This window comes from Maylandia zebra, linkage group LG3 (genome assembly GCF_041146795.1).
Source record: "Maylandia zebra isolate NMK-2024a linkage group LG3, Mzebra_GT3a, whole genome shotgun sequence".
NCBI lineage: Eukaryota > Metazoa > Chordata > Actinopteri > Cichliformes > Cichlidae > Maylandia > Maylandia zebra.
Window position 1 is genome coordinate 44,695,732 of NC_135169.1, and position 20,466 is coordinate 44,716,197.

Here is a 20,466-nt window from a genome sequence, read left to right on the forward strand (position 1 = left end):
TCTGGCCCGGACCTTTCTGTTATTGGGGTTAGGTTAAATAGTGATTCTAAATTGCCCACAGTTGTAAATGTACGTGTGAATGGTTGTCTGTCTCTCTGTTAGCCCTGTGACAGAATGGCAACCTTACCTGGGTGTACCCCACCTGTCGCCCCAATGGCAGTGTCAGTTCCCTGTCTAGACCCCATTCCAAAACCACAAATTTGTTGGGGCCAAAGATGTCATTAATCTTGTCTGTGACTTTGGAAAGGACTTCTAGAAGAAATTCTCCAATGAATTCAGTGAATGAATTCAAAACATCCCATCTTTTGCTACATAATCCAACAGAAGGTTCATTTCTCAAAGCTGTCAGCCAGCTCTGCACCAGAGTACCAACGCATTATTTTAAAGAAGGTATACGTCACATGGAACTAGAAGGGAGCTCAGAGTGCCTCCACCAACAACGCCAACACCAATGCCAAATCTAGTAATTTTAAGAAAGAATGGGCTCTTCCTCTGCACAGATTTTACATTATCTTGACTCAGCAATCAATCAACACTGAAAACACATCTCTGCCAAGGCTCTCGCTTTAAAAAAGAAAGGGAAAAAGTTAACTAGGTTTCAAAACACAAGGATATCCATCAACATAGACACAAATAAATAAATATAGTAAATATTGTTAAGATTACTTGTTCTAATAAAATGTGTGACCACCTCAAGTCACTGATAATGTTTTTACTGTTTGTGTATATAATCTTCCTTACACATCAACAGTATGGCATCCAGTACTGATAAGCTTGAAGGCAACTAATGCGCTATGTAGCAGGTGGGCGTCCAGGCTTTGTCGCTCTCTGTGACCCATAAAAGGCCAAAAACTGTTCTAGTGATTTCTGTGTCAGTGGAGGAAACCGGCGCTGTGGGTTGAGCCCACAGCATCACACATGCACGCAAGCAGAAGCAGACAAGGTAAGTGGCTAGGTCCCCTTTGTTCTCTTGGCGAGGCGAGTGTGAGTGAGGGTGTGAGAGAGGGAGGGAGAGAGGGAGGGAATCAAAGATATAAAAAGAGGAGGAGAGAGATGGGGTGGAGGGGGGGGGGGGGGGGGGGCAAAATACAAAGAGCCAAGTAGTGAGAAAGGTAGAGAGACAGAGTATGAGACAGGCCGGCTCCTGAAGAATAAGAGGGAGGAGAGACGATGAATAGCAGCTCCTCTACAGACAGGCACATGATGAATGGGTCTGCTGCCTAAAAAGCCAGAGCACAGAGGACAACAAGGAAAGTGTGTCTGCTCATCCCACAGTGTGTGTGCATGTGTGTATTCAAGAGCATGTGTGTGTGTGAGGACAGAAGCGATCCATCTGGGCCTTTGTTGCAGTGACCACACTGGAGCGGAGGTTGATACCCAGTATCCCTTCCCCTCCCACAAGCCAAAACTCGCCCATCAGCGCCAAAAAACAGCACTCGGGGTCAGTTGTCAAACCTAACAGCAGGTAATTAAAAGTAATAGCACAGCTTCCTCTTGGGTTTGACGCCAGGCAATGTATGTATCCCACCAACAGCAATTAGTCAGCCAATTACCCGGGGGCATAATTATTACTACTGTCCATAGGAAGGCTTCGGGAGAGGCAATAATGGCATCTTACGGTAACGAGTGTTTATCTAAGTGATCAGTGATTAGCGTGAAAGGTCAGGACCTCTCATGAAAGGCTGGCTCCCTATCTGACATTCCTGCTTAGCTGCGGTTAATTGGTACGACAGTAGCAAAGTGCTGTTTTCCATAAACAGTTCAGCTAAGTACGTATTAGGATGCCATCGTGGAAGCTGCAGGGAATTTAAAGATCCAAATGCAGAACACTTTCCTGAAGACTAAAGGCATGTTTTTATGTTTCTATCAGTCACTAAAACAATGGTAAACGGAGCTTTTCTGTTATGTGTCTCATGCTGATGTTTCGAATATTACACATCGCTGATAGAGCCATATTTGCGCAACAGTAAGTGCCACATTTATGATGCTGCATTAGCTGGGAACTGGGTGTATATTATTTTGGCGGATTTAATTAAATCTAGCGAAGGGGGCTCCTCAGCTGTGGGTGCGCGCTCGTCGCTGCGCTCTGAGAGGAATGCTTGGCGGCAGAAGCTCCGCTAATCGAGTTAGCTGCGATAACAGGGGTGGCAACCAGCTTTCCAGGAACATGGTCTCCTCTGAGCGTGCACTCTGAGCAAGTGGGTTTCACACATGCATCCGCACGCAGATAAGCACGCACAAACGCACCTAGTGTGACGCACCTTTCTGTTTCCTGCGTTTTAAAAATGCATGCGCAGTGCTTTGGGTCTTCGGATGGTAAATGTATAATGCATGTGCACGCGCTGAGGCAAACCTATTAATACATTCATCTCAACAGTCACGGGCTGCCATCGCTCACTTGCTCTGTACACGCAAGCCTAATAGGTTTCACTTTCACACGAGTTTACGTGTTCCTCTTTCTGCAGATTTTTTAATGACTCACCAAAGCTTCTAGCAGCTCTGGCGAGTCATTTTGGTAGGTCAGTAGGTGAATGCCGCCTTTGGTGTCTGGCTATCTTGTCTGGTTAACATAAATAGACAAACACGCCCTCTTAGCTGCGTAATGACCTATTCCCAGTATCTAAGTTTGGCGACCTGTGTCTTTTTCTGTTCTGTTTATGTTTGTGAGGGTGACACGTGATTTTAAATGCAGCTCTTAAAAGCTTAGGCAAGTCAACTACGACTTCAGTTACTCATGAGTAAGTTTCTAATGACAAAGTTTCTCGTTCATGAATATGTACGGGCACACATACAAGCACTTCGAAAGATTTTCAAGAATACTGACTGACTTAAAATCTAGCATTGTTTTTGTTTACGGCAGATAATAAAAACCTGTGTATGCGCTACACTGTCTGCAGTCTGATTTTACAGTATGCTGGATTCTCATACTGTCTGTGTTACAACTGCTACACGTCGCCCCCTGTTGACTTGGACATAATATATACGCACTGGAACCAGTTAAAAGTGAAGCGACCAACATTGATCATCACGTTGCAGTGTACTGCTCTCCCAGGAAACCTTTGCAATCATTTGGGGTTTCAGTTGGACCTGATCCACTCGCTTAAATGTTGGAGACCAACTGAAATTACCAAAAAGCAGTGGCGTCTCCCAGCAAGAGGATGTGCCAGCCAAATAGCAAAAACTGCTCAGAAACAACTTGAGGAACAAGTCAAAGAGGCCAGCGCATGGACCTGAACTCCGAAACAATCTGGATCCACATCCAATCAAGCATCCGTGGAATGCACTGGAACGAACCGTATCCACAGACTCCCGCTCCGCAACCCACAGGATCTGAAGAGATCCGCTCTCAATCTGCAGGTGCCAGATACCACAGGACAACCCCAGAGGTCCTGTGTCCATCCCACAGTGACCGATGTATATTATTGTAAGTCCTAACCAAACAAGCAAAAATTACTAGAACCTGTAAAGCTCTAACCACAGAGGATATTTCAGCTGTGTGTTTCGACTGACCACATACACTCACATTTTAAGTCAATCCAGTTATCTGAACTAGTGACATGAGAGCCAGAGTTTTTCTTGTACTCTCCATCCGTAAACAGGCTATTTTCCTCCGTTTCACTCATTTAACTACAGCGATTGTGTTTACAGCTGTGCAAGAACTCAATAAAGTGCCTAAATGGAAAAGGAGAGAGAGAACTGACGGTATATATATTTAGGCCACGCCTTCTGGGCAGAGATGGTGTGAGTATTTTGTTTTTTATGTCTTTTTGTCACATATCACATTATAATGTAGAAAGAGATCAAAGACTGAAAATTTCTGCAGGGTAAAGGTGGACGCACCACCTTTCTCGGTGTAAACCCAAAAGTCAAGACAGAACATGTATAAACAAACGGCTTCAAGCTCCAGCTTCACATCTCGTCTATAGGATCCCTCTCCATCCTAGCTCCTGTCGCTCCGTCTCTCCTCCTCTACACCCTCACTCTCTCCCTTTGCTGGCCTCTTGCACACAAAGGCAGGGGGAGACAGAGGTGGAGGATGGAGGGAGGGGAAGGGAAGGGAAGGGAAGGGAAGAGAAGGCACAAAGGACTGGGAGCTGTGGGCTTGCCCTGGGGAAAGGGAGGGTGAGGGGGGGTATATGTGGGGTAACAGGGGGTCAAAGGGGGGCCACAGAGGGGTGGGGTGGGGGGGTAGATAGTGGAGCTGGGGGTGGGGAGAAACCTGAGAGCCAGAAAGCCAAAACAGGAGCTGGGTGAGAAAGATGGGGAGACGACGGTGGGAAGGGAGGGTCTGAGGGTGAGAGAGCACAACACAAGAAAGCTTATAGCTGCAGTGATTTCTCCCCCACTTTGAAGGGGGTTGGCAGTGGATTTGTTCGAGAAAGGGATTTGGTTTGGGAGAGTCAGAAGAAGCTAGGATTTGATGAGATTTACACTTTTTCTTCAACAGGAATGCACAGCCACCATCTACTAAAGCTTGTGTAAGCGTTTTAGCCACATGTCTTTGGGCTTTTTTAGGCAGCGACCGTCTCCATATTCTGCCCTGAGTTTTTCAAGGCAGCAACAAAAGCTACAGCCAAGTTTTTCCTCAAGTCCTCACAAACAGACAAATGTGTCCTTTTTCCCCCCCTAGACAACACAACAAATGATCAGATGCTAAAAATCCAATTAAAGTTCTCACGTTGCGTGTGGCTCAGCTATCAAGGTTTATTATAGTGGGAGACAAGCCAAGTTCAAGATGTCCAACAGAGAGTGATATAAAAAAACACCATATTCAGCATCAACATGAGTGCAGGTGTTTATTGGTCATGTACACTTTTAAAGGCGACTGTCTGCCAGTGAACTTTGTGTGACTGCAGCCATTATGATTTCGCCAATAACAACAAATTGCACTTCATAAAAGGATCCGACAAGTATGCTCTAGAGCACAGATAAGCAATTGATTTTCCCAAGGAGGTAAACTGGGACTGTGGTAGCACCGATATGCTGAAATCACTTCAGCTTAGTGGTGCAGCTCAATTCATATGAAGACATGTGATGTTTCGCTGTATAAATGAAACTGAATTTAATTCTGCCTACTATTAATTTTATGTCTTTATAAGCTTATCTGCATCGTCCTACAAAATAGCCCCAGTTTTTTATTTGTTGCCACTTGGGAAAATTAATTAGCACCTCTGACAAATCAAGCTAACTTCAAAATACTGAAATGAAATAAGCTAGTCGATGATACTTGTCTTGTCCGTGCAGTGTTCTTCTACCAAACATTTCTCTTTCAGAAGTCTTCAACGTTGAACTCAAGGGCAAGGAAACAAATAAAGCACACGCAAGGTTACGATATTAGAAATAAATCAGTATTGTTGTTTATGCTATGACGCCGTCTCTCCCTCGGTTACAATATTAGATTTAACGTCCCTCATTTGCATTTTGTCAAACGTCCTGCAGCACCCCGAGAGAGCGCCTGCTACTGTCTGTGTAGTTATTGGTCTTTCAGGCTGCAATCACACAGGCCTAGAGAGCAGTCACTGATCATCTGGCAAACACTGGTCATGAGGATAAAATGTGTGTTTCCCAAGCGGATGGAGAGAGGATGCTGGAGGTAATGGCAATTGTTGTGAAAACAACCACTAAAGCTCCAGTCGTGCAGGCCTAGAGACTGGTGAATGACTCCCTACTAGCCACTGGTGGTAAATCTCAAAAAGGTAAAACACAAACCAGCAAGAAATACACGCTACCTGTAACATGAAAGCTGTTTGTGTCGCACTTTTCACAGTTTTTCTACCATTTGTAGAGCAGTTGTGTTTGTAGTCACGCTTTTCTTGCAAATTATGGGCATTTTTGGAAATCTGCTAGCAATGAAAGCAATCGACAGGTTTTACCTGCCAGAACCACTCTGGGAATACTCATTTTTACTTAGCAACCAGGGGTTGCCAACCAGTCTCAAGCCCTTTATAACTGAGGCCTCAGGTGTGTGTTTTGGAGGTCAATTATGATTTATAATAACAAATTACAGATCCTAATTTGTTTTGAAAGTAAGAAAGACCAAGAAAACTTCAGGCTTTTATCTTAATTAGTTTTTGAAATATTCATGTTCAAACATCACCTCAGATTTGTGTGAAAAAAAGGCCCGAAAGTGAAATTTTATATTGAGCAGCAAATATGGATACATGTAGCTAGAAATCTATAGCACTCATAGCTATGTTTTAACTGTGCATAACTCAGAGACGGTTGAACAGAAAACTTTGAGCTGGAGTGGCCCAGGGCAGACTTTCCCCAGTTTTAAAACATGAATTTTAAGGCATTTTGTAACTGTAACTGTATAATGTCTTGTATTTTTATTGATATTACACTGGTCAGTTGCAGAAAAAGTAAAGTTGAAGGTAATCAAACCACACATAAGCACAAAACTGTCTAATAATCACACATCTAGTCACTTTCCTCAGCAGCTCTCCTCATTTGTAGCTTTGTTTGTGTGCAGCTGTTGTATTGCATTAAAAAGCTATGTCAGCACCTACCCCACGTAATTCTTTTTAAAAAACTAGTGCAACCCTCCCCATATTGCCTCCATTTGCTTAAATTACCACAACCTCACACTAATCTTGCACCATCTAACCACCCCTAACTGCCTAAAAGAAAAAACACTGCGGGGGATCAGACGCAGGTGCACACATTAACACAAACACCAACAGACGTTCAAGTATTTAAGTAGCTGGCCTATTAAACGTGTAGTAACGCAGACACGCAAATATGGAGCCTACCACCGGAGAATTGTGACGGTTGCGAAATGCGGGCCAAAACAACAAGCCTGGCAGTGAAGGAGAGGCATCTTTTGGCTCTGTCACCCTCTACACACACAAACACAAATAACAACACAGCCTAAAAAAGAGTTCACACACACACAAACCCAGTGCCCTCTTTTCACATGAGCGTTATATAACCCAGCAGGCAGAGGAACACTTGGTTTCATCACATCTTTATCTCGACTTCCACTGTGAGATTTCTCTCCGTTCGTTCTTTTCCCCTTCAGTCTCTTGTAGTAAAAGAAATACGATTTTTCCCTCTCTCTCTGCCAGCTGTTATTTAAAAGCATTAAACAGCTTTGATGCTGTAAACGTGTGTGTTTAATGTGCTTTATGCAGCAGCAAAACGCCCTCGTAGACCTCCAGGAAGTGGATGATGTCAGCTCCACCTCTACGGTTCTTCCCTACACCACTCCTCCCTCAATGACACTGCTGATGATGACAGGAGGAGGAGGAGGAGGATGAGAACAACGACGATGAAGAGGAGTCTCTCCCCCTCCCTTTACTTCCTGTCCTCCTCCTCCTCACCCACTGCTTCCTGCTGTCCTACCCCCGGGCATCCTGACTCAGCTCTCACCACCTCTCTTCCTCTATATCCTGCCTCACAGTCTGCTCTCCCTTGAACCAGAAGCATCGTTTCGTTTCAGTTTCATCCCAGTTGAAGTTAAATTAAACATGTTTAATTTAACATGTCTGTGCTGGGCCACTCATATGTGGATTGCACGTGTTTGCTTGTGTTTAAAAGAAAGAAGCGGAGGAGTACGATGGTGGTGAAAAGATGCCAAATCCCAGCGTCTGTGTCCACAGACAGCATTTTCTTTTTGTGCCCATGACCTTAAATTCAAACCGCTTATTGTTGCTAGGTTACAAAAGCCTTCTTCGTCAGAGTATTTTCAATTATTTACAGCGGTGATACTCCAAAAGGACAGTAAACGCATATCAAAGGCCAACCGCCTCTTTTTTTTTTTTTTTCATTTTGATTGGTTGGTGACAGAAAAGTGAAAGTGATGAATGCAGGTGGAAGAAAATACATTAAAGGCCTGTGGACACGAGCCTTTGATAGGCCTACCCTAAACCCAGTATCAGACAGTCACCTGCTGCATAAAGGATGGAGCTGAGTAGTAAAAGCAGCATTTTTCCAAGCCTATCCAACTGAAATGTCTGTTATTCACCTCACTTTATAAGCATTTCTTTTTTCTAATGTGGACATATCTGAGCCGTCATTCCTGTTAAAATTAAATTTGTGGCTTATTCCACTCCATCAGCGTCTGCAGGGCTGCGCTTTTATGGTGCACTCTCTCTGTGGGGTTGCAGCCGAACATGTGCCACTCATCTACCAGGTCTTAAACTAGATCCCTGTCCAAATAAACCATCTGGCAAAACTGGTCCCAGGTGCTCCATGTGGAATTGTTTCACTTACAATGGGCCAAAAAGTGGAGAGGGTGCTGCCAAGCTCTATAAGTCAAGCGTGGTGACATCATCATAGCGTTAGATTTATTATTGCTATTTGGAGGTGGCTCTCTTGGACTCAAACCAACACTAAGAGGGGGGGATTCACACAAAAGGCTGTCAGTCACGCCGAAACTGGGCCTGGGCCACAGTACGCTTTCAGCCTTACTCCACATACAGCACCCAGCCTGTTCCTCTGGGGCTTGTATAACAGTCAAACAACTTGGCGTGAAAAAAGACGCATAAACTGGAAGGACGTAAAGAAAGAATGTTATAATAAAATAATCAGAAATACCTACGATCTGATTAACAGGCTGTCGTGCACTCACGCTCGATCTCATATCATCCTGTTAGTGTTGTTCCTGGATCAACAAAACTAATGTTGGTTCAACACTGCAAGTGACCAATCACAGTGCAGTGCCGTCACACTTTTGCAACGTGGAAACGCTGTGACACCGCGCAGCAAACCGTAAACCTAACCCCATAACCGTAACCCTCACCACAATCACATCCTAACCCCGACCCTAAACACTCCCTGTTTGGGTTTTTTCCTGAGTGGACATCAGCAGGTTTTTATCCCCCAAAAAAACCTATGACATCATAACAATGTGATTGGTCAGGTCTAACGTTAATCCTGGACAAGCCTTATTATGTTGATACAGGAACAACACCAACACAAGCGTATCAGATAGACCTGCAGTCACTATGGATGGAATTTCACAAGATAGTACAACTGCATCTGATACACGGTCATCCTCAGGAAGGTGACCAAACGTACCAAAAACAATACAGCAAATAAAAAGACGACTGCGAGGCTTTCACCTTTTTTACAGCGGCAGGGTGCCGGTGCCAAAACTCTAACTCCAGTACTGCACCACATAACTGCTGGGCCCAAAATTCAAACCACCGACGTTATTATCTACGCAAGGGGCAAGTGCAAGAGTCCCAGAGTCTGGCAGCCATGGTTATCTTGGAACTGAAAAAACGTCTGCTGGAGATGCCAAACCTGTTAAAATAAAGCAGTAAAACGGAGCTGGCTCTACATCAGCACCACAATATTCATCACTTTTGCACATGTCACACATTTCCAACTAAGTACACGTGAATCTGCACAGGTATACAGCAGCACAATCTCCCCGACTATCAAGTCCTAAGTGACGACACTGAAAACAAAAACTACTAAAAAAACATCTTCTGATCGTCTAGATGTTATATTTGACTGCTTCTCTGGTTCTGCACATGCGGTGTCAGCTACCTGTCGCAAACCACAATCTGCTTAATTCACACAGGTTGATCCATTCATGGTTTGATTCTTATACAGCAGTAATCTCTGCATTTCCTTGGTTAGTAATCTCTGCAGTTTGACTAACCTTCTTGACACCACTCTGGGTTTGACGCTGCGATGCTGTTTCTTATTTGAACTACAAACCTTCCTGTCTCGCTTCCTTCTCCGAGGCTCTTGCAGCTATACTTTGCTCAGCATGTACGTGCACGTGCGTGTGCGAGAATAACGGCCTTAAGCAAGGCTGCGTGTAATGTGTAGTGAATTCATGTTTCTAATGGATCAGATTCATTGCCAGCTATAAATGCATGCAATAAAGCAGAGCTGGCCGAATCACAAAAAACACTGCAGGTGTGTGAGGCTTGGCGAGCATGTGTGCATTTGTCCCTAGATGAGTGGGGGTGTTTGAGAGGTATGCTAGAGAGTGTTTCAAGTGTGAAAATGAAACAGAACTGGTGCAGGGTTAGGTGCGTGTACACCTAAATAATGGTGTTACATCTGTAAAACAGAGAAGCTTACGTGTGCATGGCTCTAGCCTGGGCCCCAACCATGACAGTGGTGAGAACGGCAAACAGAGAAAGATTTATATCAGTAAAATAGCAGAACTACATTTTTTTCTCTGCCTGGTACACGCCTCGTAAATGCAGGCGAACAGCAGGGCAGAACAGAGAAGAAAACCTTTAAATGTATGGAAGTTAAAGCGTATTCAAGGCCACTTAGCCTCTGGTTCAGCCTATGTAAGTAATACACATGCAAAACAATAGCCGACTACAACGTAAAATCTCTAGTGGAAGACAGACAAACAGAACACAGAGAGGTTTCCATCATGGCTAAACGGTTTACTCATGCACATCCCATTTGTCACTGCGGAGCTGGCAGGTAGAGCTAGCGCTGGTAGTTCAGGCTCTGGGTAAAAGGTGAAAGGTCTTACCTGAGCAGGTGGACACTTGCAGAGGCCAGGTGCAGACTGCCTCCCTGCAGGAGAAAACATGCCGATAAAATCAATGGATCTGATGAGAATCTGTCCAATTACTCAAAAAATTTGATACTAGTATAGATCAGAGCAGTATTTCTGTTAAGAGCCTTCTCAGATACCAATCAATGTTAGTGCTGTTGATAGTTTGATAGAACATAGTGCAGAATAATTTTAAAGCGGGTTATAAGTCAGATACTATGAACAAATACTGGGTGAATATTAGAGTCTTTTTAGTCTATAAAAGTGACTATTAAAATATTTTTTGGAAGTTTGGAATAATCAAAAACTGCATGTGGCAGCAGTGTTTTAGCAACTGCTCTTAATTGCAATAACCATGCATAAAACTATTAGGTGTCTATGAGCATCCTTCATCACTAAGGCGTGTTTACCATTTCCATGCTGTGGGGCTGATGCACTTGCTCATTCTTGCCTGCAGTGTAGCCAGCCAAACTCATGGCCTCAGTCGGGCGCCGGCGGCTCTTTAAACAGGTCGCGACAAGGCTTAGCCATGCTCCCCACTTTGTCCCTGTGAACAGGAGAGGTATACATAGATCAGTTAGTGACAGACATCTACACAGCAGCATTTTAACACAGTGATTCAGAGAGGCCTATCTGCCTTTCCAACACTAAAGTCAGGGAAATTAGCAGATGTTATTAAAGCCCATAAATAGTAAGACCTGGACTGAAAGTGTGGCACCATCTAGAGGTAAAAACACACTCTTACATTTCACCAATTTGTCCAAAAAATAGCTTGGAACAGCAAAGTCCATACAGAAAGTGACAGATGATGAAACTGATTGCAACTTGTGGTTACTAAATTGGTAAATGGTTGCCCAGATTTGGAGGAAGACTCACTCACATCCACTTTGGATTGCAAAACTAATGCAGAGGTGACCTTTCTACAAACAGTCACAGTATGACTTGGACTGACTGCAGTCACGCTCAGAAAGGCTGTCGAATGTTTCATAAATAAGTGTGCGCTGATATATTAATGAGGACAGACTGCCAACATGAGGAGACTCAGCTGACTGCCAGTTGGTTGTATTCTGGTTATATTCCTACAGAACAGGAAGGTTGCAGAGCACAAATGTAATTGTTAAATATGAATTTTTGTCCATGTAGATGTCGACAGATATGTGATTTTCAATGATTTATCACAGTCAATTATCAGAAACAGACTCCATGTAATTGCAAACTTGATCCAATTCAATGGCAGACCGATAGCAGACGTATGGCAACATTTATAGCAGGTTTTAAAGTGACGTAACTCCTTGAATAAAAACAAATCGACTGACCAAGTTTAACTCTGAGGATATCATTTGCTGTTTAAAAGGGGATAAATCACAATATATGATTTGCAATACTTGGGATATTGTAAAATGTTAAAAATTGCATCCGGGGGTGTGTGGTGATTCCCACCTCTAATACCCTCTCTAATGCATTGCATTGTGGGAGTTAATATTTAAACCTAATTTAAATTCAATTCAATAGAAACAAAACAACACTGTGTTTTATATTGTAAGGTAAAGACTCACAATAAAACAGAGAAAGCCCGAGCAATCAGACGATCCCCTATGAGCAAGCACTTGGCAACAGTGGGAAGGAAAAACCCTTTTAACAGGAAGAAACCTCCAGCAGAACCGAGCTCAGGGGCAGCCAGACATCTGATTGGCAGTGAAGGGAGGAAGACGGGACAAAGACACGCTGAGGAAAAGAGCAAAAAATAATAATAACTGATGATTAAATGCAGAGTGGGGTGTAAGCACATAGTGAATGAAACAGAGTTATTATATTTTTGTATTTTCTTATTAGTTTTTATTTCATTTTCTTTTTAATTTTTGTGTTTAATTCAGTTTAGTTTCAGTTAGTTCTCAAAGTGGGTTTTCTTTTTTTCAGTTTAATTTATTGTTTGGACAATAGGTTTAGTCTTTTTTAATTATTATTGTATTTATGGTAAGCAGTGACTCACAGTCTCACAGACATAAAAGTTTAGACTCATATTGAGTTTTAAATTTTAGTTTACTTTTAGTTAACTACAATAACCTTGGCGTGAAAAAGAACAGTGAAAACTCAGTGCATCATGGGATTTAAAGTCGTAAAAGTGTAGCATCATACAAATAGAGACATTATTTCCCATGCGGGTTTCCAAGGAGAAAAAGGGGCTGATGTTAGTTGTGGGGGAAAAAACATTTTTACAACATTTTTTAAAATATGGTTTTAGGAGAAAAAAAGAATATTTTTTTCCTTAAAAAAAAATAAAATGAACTATTTTTAGACTGTTTTTAGTCTTTACGTCAGAGTTGTTCGCATCCAAGCTAGCATCAACATCTACAGTTATTGAGGCTAAATAGTGTAACAAGACACCAATCTGGAAGTTAACTTAAACTGAACCGAGTCCCCATATTTAAACAAAATAACAACAACAATGATAAACATGTTCGGTTGGTTTAACACAGCCGAGCCTGCCTGCTTCAGGAGGCTTCATTACAGACAACAGCAGGTCCCTGGGTGACCTTTGTTCGCCTCGCTGTATGCAAACAGTCATAGCTGAGGTCCTGTCACGCAAATATATTCATTTCCATACGGACATAAAAGTAACCTACTCGAAGGTGAAGCTCTGTCCTGGGTTGCCCTCCAGTGGCGGAGTACCCAAAGTGCTAGAGGAACAACAGGGAGAGGGGTGGAGACAAAAAAAATCCAAGGGGAAGAAAATTCAAACGCTCTTCCTGGTAAAGAACCCGCCACAACTTCACCACATGACATCTCAGAAAGAAAATGCGACACTCCTTCTGCCGACACCAACGAGCCCCCCCCCATTTCATTCAGCTGGCTCTTATCAGCCCCCCCTCTCCCGTACTAATGTCCAAAACACATCCCAGTGACGCGCTGCATTTCACACCCACGGACACGCTCCGTGGTCTTTTTCCTTACATTTGCAAATGTGTTAACGGAAATCGGCACACGGCGATTGCGACATCACCAACTCCAGACGTACCTTCCTGTAAACTCTGCCTTCCTTACCGTAGAAAACATGACATCACCAACTTTAGTTTGTATATGAAATTGGGTCTTTCTTTTTTTTTTTAACGCAGCTGTCTGCAACATAAAAAAGGGGGAAAAACGCAACAAATCAGCAACAACATCGAAACTTCTCCACCTTTATCACTGCAAACTTGGAGCGGTGCAGCCTATTGCTCTACAAGCAATTACATAATACCATCAAATTGTGTCCTTATGGTTAAAAAAAAAGAAGGACACGTGAGGCTACTACAGACCCCACAGAAATTCCGCCTTTCTGCTGTGCAACATTTTCAGTTTGCTGGACTCATTTTCTAGAAGCAGCTCACATTTTTTTTTACAAGGTTAACGAAAGAGGACATTGTAGTTCCGGTTGTTTTCAATGGAGTCTCACCCCCCTACAATTAGGTATAAGGCCAGCATGCCTGACAGAGGTACGGAGAGCTTACCTTCTGTGTGTGATCCAAAACGTGCTGGGGAGGTGCCGCGCTGACTCTGGCTGTGAAAACAGTGGAAAATCTGCAAAGTAGCCCATCTCCTTCCACGGCCACGGGATGACGCAGACCTCTAAAAGCCCTCTCATCTCCCCCACTGACGAAAAATAAAATACTAAGCCTTTCCATTCAACGTCCGTAATATCGCGTTTAGGCGCAAATTATGACACGGGGAAGCACTGCGCACGCAGAGATCGCAGACCCCCCTCCCCGCCCCCCTCCGGCACAGAAAATGTGGATGCGTTCGCCCATGGGCAAGGCATGACGAACACACTCATCAGTGATGTTGCATCTTCACAGTCATATCGCGTTTCTTTTTCCTTCATCTGAACACCATCGGGTTAAGAAAAAAATCGCAAGCTGATGAAGCCTTAAAAAAAAGCCTCAAAGACAGCGGGGGGGGGGGGGTTGCAATGGGGAACGGACTCCCCCCCGCCAACAATCATCCAGAAAGCGCTGCTGATATCCGTCTCATGGACAGCAACGGTGCGAGTGATCCGAGCAGGGAGTGCGTAAAGAAATTGCGCAGTTTTTATTCCATTGAAACGGAGACTCTTTCCCTTCTGTCCCCGCTGAAAGGCTCTTTCCCTTCCTCCTCCCTCCCTCCGCTCCCTTTCTCTCTCCTTCTCTCTCTTCCCTCATGCAGGTTTATTTTCAGTGGAAGAGTCTTGGACATTAACTGCCCCGCCTCCATAGTCACTGGCAAACACACTGTACAACTTGCCCAAATTCCACTATTAACTACTATTCGATCGCGAACAACCGAGCCGCAAGTTCCCGCCCCCCTCCTCTCCTCTCCTCTCGTAAGCATTTGGTTCAAGAGTCCAGCTCTCAGCTGGGTGAAGAGTTGCTGGAACCGAATGGGGCCCAAAGAGCCACTCGTAGTTGTAATCTTGTCAGGTGCCTTACACTTCCCAAGAAACGGAAAAGTTGCGCGCAAGCATGCCGGGAAATCAAATGAGCTCAAGGCGAAGTCAAATAAAGCCAACTGAGATCGGGTTGGCTCTCAGGAGTTCTTGAGCTGTTGTCAGGGCTTCTCCAAACGCAGACAAGCAACAGTCTGTGTTCAAGAGCGAGACGTGTGATTAAACACTTCCCTTCCTTGTCGTCTAAAAAGAGTTCACAAAAAGGTGGATCCTGGATCCTGTTTTCACCCGCGCTGAATAAATGCTCCCAACATTTCTTCAAAGTGTTTTCAATTTAAGGGGATGGGCAGATGGAAAAGGTGTCTTCTTAATCAATACTCCCTTCCAAGAACATTGCCTCTAAAATCCACTGTGGTGATGCAGTGTCACCAGGTCTCGCGAGGAAGATGAGCAATATAATCTGAATCCCTGTCTGCGCACATCGCGTCAGTGAGGAGGGTTAATTAGTACCACTTGTACAGTGTTTCTAAAACGACTCCACAGCACATCAACATTCAAGTTTACTTCAGCTTAAGCTCTCATCCAAAAAACAAAAGCAAAAGCCCACCTCCCAAGCCTGATATTTGTTACAATCAGGATGGAGAATCAGCCAATTTGAATTTGAATTCCATGTGCTCACCCCTCCATCTCCCACCCAACTAGAGACCACCAATGCGCGCACGCACACACACACACACACACACACACACACACACACACACACACACACACACACACACACACACACAGACCTAGGTCTGATAAAGAGGCTCTTAAACCTCGAGGAAGTCTGTGTTGGTCTTTGAGGGGGACAGTCCTTAATTCTGAATACAACCTTGAACTCAGCTTCCCCCCGCCCCCTCACTGGTTCCCCCTCTCTCATTACTGGAATCATTCTTTCTCCCAGCTTACTTTCTCCAGGGTCCCTTCTCTTGTTTTTCTCGCCCTCCCTTTCAGGAGTTTGGGCCGAGTCCTTTTCCAGTGGGGAAGTCCGGGGCTTCTCCCTCTCTCTCCCTCTCACAGCGCTGACTGACTCCAAACGTCTTGTCTGTGAAGCTTCATTAGAATTCATTTGTTTGAATGGGTTCATTTCTCCTTCACCCACTGCCCCCCCTCTCCTCCCCTTGTTTTTCCAAGCTCGGGAGACATGCATATTAGCATAAAAATGTCCTCTGCCTCACCTTGAGTAACTGCATTGTTTTCTTGCTTTTTATTTTTTTTACACCCTGGACACGTTTCTGCATACGTGCATGCAAAAACAAGACAAATTTAATTTCTTGCACATTTCTATCAACATTATTTTAGTCTAAAGGTTGTAAAACGAACGCAATTGCTTCATATTTTCATGACTGTTAGAGCACTAAGTGTGAAAAAACCAAGAAGGAATATATTATGACCTCCTCATAAACACTGGAAATATGCAGTGGAAAATATGTGAAGCATTTAGTACTACATTCACATATACACAGCCCGCTTAAGCCAATAACACAAACCATTCTAATCTGCACTAACCATTAAAATAAATTTGCGGGGTATGTGGAGGAATGGGGTCAAATCTTCCACTTAATAACTGTTCAAACCTCCTTTAGCAGAAAAGACAAAGGAGGATCGGACCTGCACAATGTTCAGAACAAACTCTGAACCATTACTTTATTCAAGACTGCTTCAGCAGGCCCACATTGTCGTGGTGTCTGGTGTTTCACAGCCTCTATATTGAGATAAACATACTAACGTGGGGTCATCAGGTCACTTTGAGCTTCAGGTGGAGGATAGCCACTCTGGCCATGGCGGGGTAACAATAGCCCATTAGCCTTTTATGGCTGAGGGGTCAAAAGGGCTTCTTTACCTTTTTTTTTTGCCAATTTTGGATATACAGCTGAATAAAAACAGCCACTATTCCTTCCAATCATGCTATTCTGCTCATGCACTTACAGACCAGACCTGTCTACTTTTTAAAAACGCATAAAATAGATGTAATAGCTCATCATGTTACCAAGGAATCCACTGAGCACACAGTCAAACGCTTACGTGACCCAACAGTCACTTGATCCAGATGTTACAAAGAAGTAGGTTTCCAGTAAGCGCCGATACCTCACAGTCGGAGATTTCCTGTGCATGTGTATGTAGACGGTGGTGTGTTAATGTGTGTGTTTCAGCAGGGTAAGAGGGGGTCAGCATGGAAAGACTGATGGAGGTCTGTGGAGAGGAGTGCACAGTCGGTCATTTTAAGAGCAGAGAGAAGAAAAAGGTAAAAAAAAGAAATAAGAGAAGGAGAGCTTCCAGAAATGTGTCTGACCTGCTTCAAAGAGTCAAAGAACGAGTCGAGCTCAGGTGTAAAATCCTACTTTATATAGAATTCACTTTACTGTAGAACTCACATTTGAAATCATTTCAGTCACAAAAACAGATGATAAAATAATTAAATAAGAACTACTACACAATGAATACCTGAACCTTGCACAGAAACAACGTTTTACAGTCAGTGTGTGCGTGATTGTTAAAGCCTTCAGTTGTCCAGGCTCATGAGAAGAGCAGTTCCTCTCTTGATCCAGTGCTCTGGAGTCACAGCTCCAGATTTAAGTTCAACGCCCACAACAAAAGACGCTCGGCCTGCCCCACCAGCACGCACCGGGTAGTAGTAACACGGACACAGGTACGTACCTTCACACAGAGACACACAACTGAGTCAGTGAAACCACAAAGCAGGACAGAGAACAAAAACAAGAATCCAAACTAAGTGATTTATGGATGAACATAATAATACAGGTGACAAAAAACCACATGAAAATAAATAAAGTGGAACATAAAAAAAAGTTTGTGAAACGAAGTAAGGAATTTCACTCACTCTTGGCCATCTTCTTGCGGTTTTCCACTGGTTTGAAGTGGATGGTGGGTATAGGACAGACCATCTGCATGGGTTTAGCTTCCACCAAACAGGAGTTGTTCTTGTCCCAACCCGCTCCCTCTAAATACAAACCTCTGACGAAGACTCCGTCCTGGAGGGGCCAAAGAGACAGGTATGGAAGGCCATGAGCAGGAAAACGTGGAAAAAACATGGATTATAAATAGGTAAAGGGGAGGGGGAGTGATATAAACACTCGCTTGGAGGTGACTTCTTGCATTAAAGAAAACATGACTAACAGCTCTGCCAAGGAATTAGATAATGAAATGAGGAGAGGAAAGAAGAGGGAAGAGGAGAGCTGCAGAAAGAAAGATGGATGGCAAGAGGTGGTGGTGTTTGGGTGGCGGGGGTTACGGAGAAGCTAGAGTAGAGGCAGAGAAAGAAGAATAAGAATAAAACAAGGGTGGCTCAGAAAGGAGGTGAATGGGAAGCAGTAGGTCATGAGAGAGAGAACATGGGAACACAAGAGTGGTACAGAGAGGATAGGAAAAAGGAGGGTGTGAAGGAGGAGAACAGAAAGGGGAGGCGGGGGAGAAACGGGAGAAAAAAATCATTTGGACAGAAGGAAAAAGAGTCAAAGCTAAAAAAAAAATGAGGGAAAACATCAAGTTAAGAAATGATAGAAGTGCAGACTGGCACTGAAAAATCAAAGAGAGAGAAAAGAGATCAGGGATAGAAATTAAATAATTACAATGTAAGAAAATATGACCAATCAAAACATTTTACATGATCTATAAAAACACCCAAACATCTAAACGTGAGTGTATTTGAGGGATGAAAATAGAGATGCTGCTTTGAATGAAAATAGATTGTTCTGGGAAAAACACAGCCAGTGTCTGAGTGAAGATGAAAGATGTGATGTAAAGCTGTAATGACAGCTGAAAGCTAATGGATCAGAAAAAGTAGCCCGGCGGCAGATTAGTGTCATTTTCTATACAATTTTAAGAAATACAATGTGTCTCACCTTTGGTGGGTAAAGGAGCTTGCTGTCATCTACAGTGGACACTATAAACTCCCAGGACAGCATGTCTACTGATATCTGCAGGGACACACAATAGAGTAGTTTTCATCAAATAAACACTGCGCAGCAAGCAAAGTAGGGTGTCTATATTATGTGTATTTTATGTGGTGTGAAATTTAATCTTCGCTGTTTAATCTTCAGTTTTGGAATCACGATTCACTGGGTTCAGCTCACAAAACCGTCTGTTAAAACAAGCTGAGACACTCAAAAATATATGGCCATCAATCACAAAGTGAGCGGGATTTCATAACCGTCTCCTGTGCGCATGTGGTTGTGTGAATGCTCACGTTGCGTTGTCGAGCTGATGACTGCAGAACAGCAGTGAGGAAACCGTTGGGAAAGGTGAAACCGGACAGCCAGAACAAGTTGGGGGGCTGGGTCGTCTGTGCCCAGCGTGCAAACTGATCGACTCGCTGGCAAAGGTCCCTAGTCCACGCTGCCAGGGGTTTCAGTGAGGGGTATGCCTAGAGGAGAGGGTGGGTGTGAGAGACGATGAGTGAGACGTGGAAAATCTACAACCATTTCATGCTTCCAGCTGTTGGCAGCTACTCAAAACAGGAACAAGTTCTGTTCAGTGCAGTCACACTGAGCACTGATGGCCTGTAGGTCTCATTAGCACACGAAACTGAACTGGTGAGTGAGAATTGAGAGGAAATGTACAAGGATGTCTCAGCATGCTGGCATCTTCAAATCTCAACAGGAAAACCTTTACTTGCTTTGACTGATTTGATAATACATAAAGACTCGCTGGGATCTAAAAATAACTGACCAAAGCATAAAAGTGATTGTGATAATTGGTTTTATTATCGAATACATAAAAAGTAAGTAACAATGACCTGTTCTCATTTCCAACTCCACATATTTCTTATTAAACTCACCGGGACTCACTTTGCATGATTCACAATTCTAAATAATCACTGTTTCTCTTACACTGCAGCCCCTCGGTTCATCCTCTGTCTGAAACAAGCTGTTTTATCTCCCTCAACCCTCCTTTAGACTGGCTGCCTCTCACAAAGCCACAGGTGGGTGGGCCTCCTGTGTTCACAGCTAGAGCTGTATGCCTGAAACGGCTCTATTATGGAACAAGAGCGCCACCTCCTCAGAAGTAGGAATTAGTGGTTGCATGGTGATTGGTTTGATTTTGATTTCTTTGCATTTGGAGACCGACTACAAGTAGTTGCAGCCACTAACTCCATTAACTCCAACCCACAGTGTTACTGGAGGCCAAGCTAATGCCATCCACGGTAAGCATCTGGCTAGACATCGTGTTTCTAAGCTTTTCAGGGCCAAGTACAATAACCTCAGTTTAATCTGCATTTAGAAGCAGAACATTTCAAGTCATCCAGGTCTTTATGTCTTTAAGACATTCCTGCAGTTTAACTAATTGGTGTGTGTTATCTGGCTTCATGGACAGATAGAGCTGGGTGTCATCTGCATAGCAGTGAAAATTTATGCTATGTCTTTTGATGATAATGCCCAAGAGAAGCATGTATAATGTAAACAGAATTGGTCCTAGCACTGAACCCTGTGGAACTCCATAATTAACCTCAGTGTGTGAAGAGGACTCTCCATTTACATGTACAAACTGGAGTCTATTAGATAGATATGATACAAACCACTGCAGT

General features: G+C 43.6%; 2 protein-coding genes across 4 annotated transcripts in view; both read right to left on the reverse strand.

The window, feature by feature from the left end:
- Positions 1-14,550, reverse strand: part of kdm6ba (lysine (K)-specific demethylase 6B, a) — a 108,079-nt gene extending 93,529 nt beyond the window's left edge. The window contains exons 1-4 of one of the 2 annotated variants that reach the window (XM_076881913.1): positions 13,969-14,550; positions 12,037-12,205; positions 10,891-11,027; positions 10,457-10,500 (exon numbers count right to left, since the gene is read on the reverse strand). The gene's annotated coding sequence lies outside the window, so the exon portion shown is untranslated. The remainder of the gene's footprint in view (positions 1-10,456; positions 10,501-10,890; positions 11,028-12,036; positions 12,206-13,968) is intronic. The other variant, XM_076881914.1, reaches the window with a different exon arrangement.
- A 2,695-nt stretch (positions 14,551-17,245) lies between these two features.
- Positions 17,246-20,466, reverse strand: part of dnah2 (dynein, axonemal, heavy chain 2) — a 62,718-nt gene continuing 59,497 nt past the window's right edge. For both annotated transcript variants that reach the window (XM_012925011.3, XM_076881919.1), the window contains exons 85-88: positions 19,129-19,305; positions 18,785-18,859; positions 17,764-17,914; positions 17,246-17,579 (exon numbers count right to left, since the gene is read on the reverse strand). In XM_012925011.3, the coding sequence (XP_012780465.3) occupies positions 17,425-17,579; positions 17,764-17,914; positions 18,785-18,859; positions 19,129-19,305 (558 nt within the window). In that variant the 3' untranslated portion in view covers positions 17,246-17,424. The remainder of the gene's footprint in view (positions 17,580-17,763; positions 17,915-18,784; positions 18,860-19,128; positions 19,306-20,466) is intronic.